The 9,164-nt window shown below is 45.5% G+C and overlaps 1 protein-coding gene across 12 annotated transcripts in view; it reads right to left on the bottom strand.

Moving 5' to 3' along the window:
* Positions 1-3,553: 3,553 nt before the first annotated feature.
* The window catches only part of WIZ (WIZ zinc finger), a 65,720-nt gene continuing 60,109 nt past the window's right edge, over positions 3,554-9,164 (bottom strand). For 8 of the 12 annotated variants that reach the window (XM_077924337.1, XM_077924340.1, XM_077924342.1 and 5 more), the window contains 5 exons: positions 8,145-8,672; positions 7,050-7,559; positions 5,906-6,361; positions 5,266-5,524; positions 3,554-4,997 (listed from right to left, as the gene is read on the bottom strand). In XM_077924337.1, coding sequence (XP_077780463.1) covers positions 4,841-4,997; positions 5,266-5,524; positions 5,906-6,361; positions 7,050-7,559; positions 8,145-8,672 — 1,910 coding nt within the window. In that variant the 3' untranslated portion in view covers positions 3,554-4,840. Of the gene's footprint in view, positions 4,998-5,265; positions 5,525-5,905; positions 6,390-7,049; positions 7,560-8,144; positions 8,673-9,164 lie in introns of those variants that run through there. The other 4 variants (XM_028717217.2, XM_028717211.2, XM_028717220.2 and 1 more) reach the window with 3 other exon arrangements.

Below are 9,164 nucleotides of genomic sequence, written 5' to 3'. Positions count from 1 at the left end.
AAATTGGCCTATGTTTAAGCTGTTGCAAGATCTCCTGCCTCGTGGCTCCGTTAGTATGAACAGGTTTTTGTTTCATCTTTCTCCTGCAGGGTCTCAGAGCTGCTGCAAATGCCATAATGGCCTGACTCCAGTGGAGGAGACCAAGCAAGTCATTCCTAGTCCCTTGGTTTATGTTCATCTTTTATTCCATTAATGTAGATTATAGCAGAAATTTGTACAGTATTGTGTCTACGAGCCTCTAGCTTCAGCCTACAAGGAATTTTTCTCCCAGGTGAAGTACTCTACTGTTCAGGAGTCTGGCATCCTTGATGAAATTTCCTGCACCCAAAGAAGAGCAGAGCCTCTTGATTATGTGGGTCCTTTAGTGTTGAAGAGGGCTTAAGCTAAGGGCTCACTGAAGATCTTTATCTCCATCAGGACAACTGGGAAGGGATATTCTCAGATTTCTGATAAAGTACAAGCCTTAGCAAAAAACCAAGACCTTGCCACAGACTCATTAAGGAGTTTGATTTCCAAGTATAGCTAATCATGTAAGTTGCTAGAGTGTGATATTAACATTGTCTCCTACCATGCCACAATGCAGCATTAACTACTACTCTACCTCAGTTAACACCCTTGTTTTTACTTCATTTAACAAGATGAGAAAAAACACAACATTCGTATCACAACGTTAGCTTGTGGTAGAGTATCTGCTTTGCCTGCAAAAGGTTCCAAGCTTCTCCTGGTAGACAACACTACTGAGCTAGATGGTCTCAGTCTAAGTCAGTTTCCTATGTCTGTTCCTTTGTTTGAAGATGGGAGAAAATGGAAACATCATGTCCAACATTTTACGGTGCAATTGAGGGTGAAATTGTTATTAAAGACCCATCGGAAATGGTCTGAAACAGGCTATATCAATATCTGATTGCAGGGACGGAATGAGCATAATGCTCCCTGGCTAAACAAACATAATGCTGTAACTTCTCTGCCCCCCACACCTGTAAGTAGCGCAGACTCAGCCTTTTCAGAAAAAAATGTGGTCCTGAACTGTCTCACAGAAAATTCCATATTTCCCTGTGATCTCCCTTCTCAACTATTTAAATCTGCATAATTTATGGGCTTTGCCCCTTTAAGATAAGGCATTCAAGAGTTTTATTCCCATCTACAGATAATTTGATAAAAGGTTGACTGCAATGCCTCCTGGAACAAACATAATAAAGGCCAGCTTGTACAGTATAATAATTAGCAAAAAAACCCCACCCTCTAACAGGAATAAGATCTTTTCCTACTGGAACATCAAACTTTATTAGTGAGGCAGGCCCTTTCAAAGGAACACGTAGTTGGCTCAACTCCAAAAAAAGAATATCAAGAGTACTGGCAAAAGGGAGGAATCAATTTGAAAGATTCCAAAGTTGCAAATGCAACCCAATTAAATAAATGTAAACTAATTGGCTATACAAGTTTTACTTGATTAAATCAATTAATGAAAATTTGCATATTTGTAAAAACAATATCCCTGAAGCAAAAGGCATGCTTTGTTTTAAAGATGATGCACACATACATGATATCAAACATCTTAAAAGAAGCATTCTTTCTGGTCATAAGGGAGAATGCTTCTTATAAAATGGTGCTTGCTGCCTGCAGTTCTAAGCTAATTATTAAAAGTATCGCTTTCCCCCTTACAGTCTGCTAACCAATTTACTGGGGAACCTATCAGTAGATTAAAAATACTGCAACTGCTTAACCAAACTGATTGTATTGTGCTTTAGACAGTGAAACCTCTGGCATTAATTGGTTGGGTTAATGTGGCAGCATACAATTCAAGTTGTTCAAGGAACCAAACAGCTTGCATTGCTACTTCTGTGAGGAAGGGGGGTGTTGTCAGTTTGGAGGAGAGTAGAACCTCCCTTGGGGACAGGTGGTAGCAGAAGTCCCAAGATACAAGAAATCTGAGGAACAGGGAGGCCTGAGGCTACAATGCTGAAGGTAAGGCTCAGAGTTGGAAGTGAATGACAATGAAGAACTTGAAGGAAGGCTAAGTGACTTGAGATGAGACATGAACTTAACACACAAAGGGTCCAATCATAGAGGGAACTCTGAATAAATTTCACAATGTTTAGGATCAAGAGTTGTATGCAGGAGGGACAGTATCTCAGATCAGGAGGGGGTGGAGGAGACAGGTGTACTACGCAGCCTGGTCAGGAGACAAGATGGCTAATGGACGCTGTCACTACACTGCCTTAGAGGCGAATCTGTCTGTTGGGGTGACCAAGGGCACTGCAGCACTCTGACAATCCTAAGGGGAGAGCTGGATTATACATATTGATTTGAACCAAGCAGCCAATTATTTAAGCTAGATGCTTTCAGTTGCCTTTAATGCACTTAGAAGTGAAAACCACTGTACAATGAAAAGCAGAGGTGTAATGCTTTCCTGGTAAGTTAATAGGCAGGGGGAACATGGATAGTATTTGGCACATGGTAGCTGCCAAGCAGCATTTCCCTGCTACCACTCTTATGGAATACTTTTCAATCAGATATGATGCTAAGGAAGAACACATCTCAGATGGGAGAGGGAATGGAAACAAGGCAGAATCAACCATGCATGCATCCTTCATGGCCTTTGATTAAAAGAAAGCAATAGGGATGGTTGCATGCAAGACACACTGTGCTACTCACTTCTCATTCCATTTTTCAGGACAGTCAGAATGAAGCTAGCTGGAAAGCTATGGTGCTATTGCTACCCCTTAATTTAAAGTAGTGACAGGTGTAATAACACCCTCCACACACAGTTTTGGGAAGGCAGCTCTTAGCACAGGGAGTTATGTAATATTTGGAACTATATTGTCATATTAGTCCCTGCTCTGGAAACTGGCCCAGTTATATATGGTGAGGAATTTGCTCACCAATGCATCATTCTGTGCTGCAGGATTTCCACATACCTTTATACTGAATGCCTGGACTGAAATCAAGGTTTAAACGCCTGCTTTGGTCTAAGAGGAACCCAGTGCGACAAATGGTGATGCTGTTACACTGTCTTGTGCTGGGACATTCTTCTGTATTGTAGGTGCTGAATAAAAAAAAGCTTAGAGTTGTGACTTTGGTTTCATAACAGGACTGCTGCTCAGCCTGCTATGGGAGACCAAAGCAAATAAAAAGAAATTGTTTTAAAAATCAGAAACAGAGGAAGAAGTTGTACAGGGCAGAATAGGCGCCCGCAACAGTGATGACACACTTTGATACAAGGATTTCAGTACCTGTTCTACGTAAGTCCTGTATGGGTTGGGTCTCAGACTGTATTGCCAGAGACGAGGTGAGATGTGGGAAATACATTCAACATCGGGAAAATTAAAGCAAATTTTTAAAAAAGCTTATACACCAATACACTTTTAAAGTACACCTTACCAAGACAGTGAGTCTGCTAGTTTCAGTTTATCCTGGAGTGATAGAGCCTAAGGTTTCTCCAGGAAACAGCTTCTACATCCACTAGCAGCTCTTGGGACACCTCTCTATAGAAACCACAACACATTCTCCACCTTCCACGTAAGTATACAACCAGAAAAGCACACACTCAGGATTCTCCTTTTGTTTCCAGAACAGGTTTAATCTAATATACATATTCCTAGGTACAGTAATAACCAGAATATGCCCATTGAAAAAGTTAAAAGGTAATTTGCCTCCAGACTCTGCTCAGCCTGGGATCCAAATAAAAATGAATGCTTGTTATTTCTACACAAAACTAGAGTTTAAAAAGTTGAGGTTCTATGAAGAGAGACGAGGACAGCAACAGTGAGAAATAACAGGAAAGCAGAAATTCCAGTAGGACCTACTGTTGCTGGTTTGGGAACTGCATCAAGTTCTTGCTAAAAAGGAGAAACATAGAGGCCCCTCCACCCGCAAGAAGTCCAAACTCTTCAGGTACCCTTGGAAAGGACTTGCTTGTCCAGAAGGACATGTCATCCCTGATTTCAGGCAGAGGTTATCTATGGGACATCATTACCCTTTCTTCAGCCCAAGGCTAAAGACAGGAAAAATCCATATTACTTTGCCAAACTCTCATTGCCATAATGTGGCAGAGCTGAATTCCCTACAGGGTCCCACATGAAACAGATGGGGATAACCAGGTGACATTGGGAAGTTATGGAAAGGGGAAATGTATATGGGTCAAAGAGTCCATGATTTCCCCTTCAATGCAGGTGGGACTGAGGCCCTCCATTACACAGTTAGGGAACGTGAACATGCACAACAGGATCCAACGTCTACAGAAACTAAAGACTTGTCACCTAAGGAGTCAAACATACATTAACTCTATAGTCACATACAGAATCAACAGCTTTCCCCACAGAACAAAGTGCTCTGTGTCTACCCTCCCAACTTGCTTGTGTCTGACCTCAAACAAATCCTCGTGTTCACAACTTTCACTAGAACCTCATATTCACAATTCTCACCATCACATCTCTCACAGCCTGAACTGCAACAGAGCAAGTCCATGTTTCCTCCCTGTAACAAGTGTGTGTGTCTTTGGAGAAACCTGCATTCACTTGAAGGACAAGAAAATTTCCGTTTTACTTTTGTGCAGATAAAAGCGAGCTCCAGTTTGGAATACCATTTCCATCAATAAGGAGCATCTCCATTAAAAACAGCATTGTTAATTTAGTGCTCAAACTCTGGGACTGTTCCTGCGAACTCTCCGCCCCACCCAAAATCCAAGTTAAGTCTACAGGCGGGCAAAGCTGTGGAGCACGGGGTGTGTGTGTGTGTGTGTCAAATACTGCTTTCACCCCCATTCTGATAACCATTAATCTTGTTCATTTGGAAAGGTAAGAGAGAAACCCTGGAATGCTGGTGCTTCCTAAGAGCTTTGCTACTGGGCTTCGGCTACAGGTGGTGCCGCAGGCACATCGGTCCCACTTCGCAAAGCATCGGCCTTGGAGAAGTTAGTCTCCAAGATGTGGCGCTGGAGGTGCCGCACCCACTCCTCTTGGATGGAGAGGGGCCCCTGGAACTCCACTTCGCAGAACCTGCACAAAGAGAACACAAAAGTCTATTTGAAGCAAGCTGAAGATTTGCTCATCTCGAAGCGCATAGGGAAACCCTCCAAAAGTAGAATGTGGGAAAGGGGTGTGTGGGAATTGAGGTTGCCTGCCCATCTCTTGCCCTGCCTCCCAGAGGCCTGGTACAAGAAGATTGTTGCCTATAACAGGTTTAAGAGCAAACTGCCCACACTATAAAGCCATTCAAATTTCACTGCAGAAAAGGGGATTAGCAAAATGGAACAATGGCACAAACCTGCACTTCAGCGTGTAGATGTTGCCCACAAACTTCACCAAGGAGGTCTGTGGTGGCCTAGGAACCAAGGAGGGCACAGGTCTCACTCTGGGAGTTGGCTGGCGGACCTCTTCAACCTTCTGCTGCAGATCAGTAATCTCCTCTTCTCGAGGTGGAGGAGCCTCAACGGGCTTGGCCTGCCTCCGTTCAAACTCTAGTAAACAGGGGGGGAAATTTGTTTCGGGAAGGATGCTGGGATATAGAAACAGCATTGGCTGTGCTGTATTTGGAATGAAAAAGGAACTTTGTGAAAACAGTTTTATGAAAAAAAGAAAGGTGGGGCAGGAGAAAGTCTAGAAGTCATGCGGGAGAGTGGGGAAGCTACAGGAATAGCATTGTCATGCTGAGCATCTCCTCATGACTAAGATCTTTACATGCCAGTCTGTTGAGGAATTTCTCTGAGGCCCTTAGCTGAAGCTACCCAAAGCATTGGGGCCAATGAATAATTTGGGAACACTGAGAAATTAGATTGGTGCCTGAACATTCACTGCCACCACTCCTACCCCCCAGGAAGATACAGCCGCCGCCTCAAGAAGGCCTTCCGACTGCCCAGAAAGCCTTGTACCCAGATGGGCCCTGTGTTGAAAAAGAAATGACTCACTGTTTATGTTATGCTGCTGATGCTCCTCCATCTTTACCAGCGACAGAGGTGACGTGACTGCAGGTCGATCACCACCATTGCCGCCACTGCCACTGCCACCATCCACAGCTTTGCTAGGCTCACTGGGCACTATCTCCCCACCGAGGCTTCTGTTCGCCAGTGGAGGGCTGCCTGCCTGCAGGCTCAGGGGAGCCCTCTTCCCAGAAGCATCGTTGTCGCGCACGTGAGATGCATTGCGGAACTTTTTGGTGAAGGGCCGCCCACCTTGGATGTAGCTGCGATAGGCTCCGGCTTTCTGGGGACGATGCTTGATCCACTCACTCAAAGTCTCGATTGGGGAGCCGTTCACACACCATTCAGTCACTCCAAACTGCCTGAGGTGCGCACGAGCATGGCTGGCCAGCGCCTTGCGGTTCTCAAAGTAGAGGCCACACAGTTCACAGCAGGCTTCGGTGGCTGGGAGCAGAAATGGCAGGGAGCTAGACTGAGCAAAACCTTCAGTAAAGGACTTAAGCAGTAACAGTTCAAGTGTGGAGTACCAGGACTTATTTGCTCCATGGCACTACTCTTATTTTCCCACAAAGGATCCTCAGGGATCGATACCAACAGCCTGAAAAGCCCACTTTGAAACTTCTAAGCACTGCCATCACCTGTAGCCCACAAGTCAAGTAAACCAAACCCCAGAATCCTTTGCCCATAAATAGGCAAGATGCATACCTTTGCCCACTTTGGCCATATGGCTGAAGACATGGAAGTTTACACCATTTACTGATTTGCCCAATGTTTGAGTCCCTAAAGATAATGAAATAACTCTCTACCAGCCAGAGGATGCATAAAGGCTAGCTGATACCAGGGAAGGAGAAGAGGCAACGTACTACACCAGGGTTGTTGGCTAACTCTAAGCCCACTACATGTTAAAAAAAACCCTACCTATCAGGACGCTGCCTCGCATCAAAAGGTTTTTCTAAAGGCTGTAGTGGAATACCTTTTATATAAGGTCCATATGTACACTGTTGCTTCTACCCTCCCACCCCCAACAAGCCTGAAAGCAACTCAATTTCATAAGGGAAAGCCCTGAAATAGAATACCGAGCTTTATCAGGATCCCAACCTTATCCCTTCCCCCCTTCTGGAGTTGCACTTACATGTATGAGTGGGCTTGTCATGCACATGCTTGGCTTTGAATGGCAATTCCGTCTGGATGTAGGTTTTCTGCTTCACTTCACTGTGGCCGCTCAGCCGCTCATCTGGCAGCGGGCGCTTAGTGGAGAGTGGTGCCAAGAAGCCCTCTGGTGACTTGAGTGGTGATAGACTAACCTCCCGACCAAGGTGTGGTTTCCCAGTCCTCCCGCCCAGCGGGGACAAGGCCATGGGCTGCAGCATTTTCCCAGGGGATTTAGGATCAGCTCCATCCTCCCCCATGGGCTGTGGAAGCTCAATGCTCATGGTGTTTGGCTCTTTCTTGATCAAGCACGGCTTGTTCTTTTTCTTTATGATTTCTCGTAGCGTGTCGATGGGGGAGCCATTGACTGACCACTCAGTTACTCCCATCTGGCGCAAGTGAGATCTGGCATGGCTGGAGAGCCCCTTCCGGTTCTCAAAAAACTCACCACAAAACTCACACCGAATATCCCGCACGGGGTCAGCACGAGAGGCTGCAAAAGACAAATCAACATGCTCAGAGAATGCTTTACACTCAGAGGCAAGTAATTAACAACCAGTCATGCACCTCTCACAACCTTCTTATTTATTTCTGCAGTGCTTTTCAAAACAGACACACAAAATGAACTACTTATATCTGATAAGCCACCCATTTAATTTAAAGGCCGAACAGGTTCCAGGTCTGGGTCCTCCATGCCTGAAGCTAGCATGCTTCTCAACACTCTGTTAGGTCTAGAGTGACTACACATTTGGAGACAGGAGTATCTGAATATTTGCATTTATTTTGCCAATCAGGAAACACAGAAAGTTTCTCACTGTACTAAGGCCAATTGCTAATTACAACCTTACAAGGAATCCATACAACATGGTCACAAGCTCTCAGAATCTCAGGCAGGAATGCATGAGCATAAAGCTGATGCTACCTGAGATCTTGATTACTAGACAGCAGCACCCTGTTTACTGAGAAAAAAATATCATGTAGCCCTAATTCCCAATTCTTCACTTTCACACCCATTCCAACATGCATTTTTGCCCATCACCAAAGGCTTATGCATACAGCCCCTGTTGCTAACACTTACAGAGATTGAGTGGGGACATCTCCTCTCGTGGTGACCAAGCTCTATCAGATAGATGTGAATCATTATGAAGTCCCCCAGACATCATTTCCCGCTTGATTTCCATACGCAGCTGATCTTGTTTCAGTTTCTTGTGCAAAGAGGGAGAAGAAAGCCCAGGGAAGATTTTTCTAGCAGTTGGGGGAGAAGAGGTAGGAGAGTGCCCCAAAGGGCTCCCTGGCTGCTGTGCCTTCTTAGGCATGGGAGGCGCATGGCTCTCCCCTGGACCGCGTGACTCCAGGGAGCCTCCAAGAACAGAGAGAGCAAGTGATTTCTGACCCTGTGCTGGGGAGTTGGAGGTACTGGTCCGAGGCTGAGCTCGCCTTTTTAGGATTTCTCGGAGGGTGTCGATGGGAGAGCCATTCACATACCACTCAGTTACCCCCATCTGGCGGAGGTGCGACCTGGCATGGCTGGAGAGCCCTTTCCGGTTCTCAAAATATTCACCGCAGAACTCACACCTGATATCCCGCACAGGTTCTGCTCCAGAGGCTGAGGAGAAAGAGGAGAGGAGAGACAGGCCATTACAGAGGCTGAAAAAGGGACTGGGCAGGGAGCAGGATGTGACGTGGACACCAACTAGGTTATTCCCTTACAAGGCAGTATGAAGCAGGCACATAGCACAAGGAATTCACACAAGACAAAGCTGATACCTTAACAAGATTGGCCAAAGGGGGGAAAAAACAAACCACCAACAATTCCTGTGAAGCATGAAAGCTGGGGTAGGATGTGGTCAGAGCAGGGGACACTGGATACATGACAGGAGACAGTGAAGAGCAGGTGCTGCCAAATTATAAAAAATGCTGAGAATGGCTGGTCCTATGTCATGAGATTAGCGAGGAGGTATCCCAGAAGCTGTGTGCTTTCCTTCGCACCCTGATCAAGCTTTCAAAGGAAGATGATCATGTGCGTGCAAGGAATCGGGCACGAAGGCCAGTTTCTTCTCCATGATCCCACTGTCTCCTTCAAAACGAAGGGCCACCC

The sequence above is a fragment of the Podarcis muralis genome, chromosome 2 (genome assembly GCF_964188315.1).
Source record: "Podarcis muralis chromosome 2, rPodMur119.hap1.1, whole genome shotgun sequence".
NCBI lineage: Eukaryota > Metazoa > Chordata > Lepidosauria > Squamata > Lacertidae > Podarcis > Podarcis muralis.
This window is presented reverse-complemented; position numbering and strand designations above follow the sequence as displayed.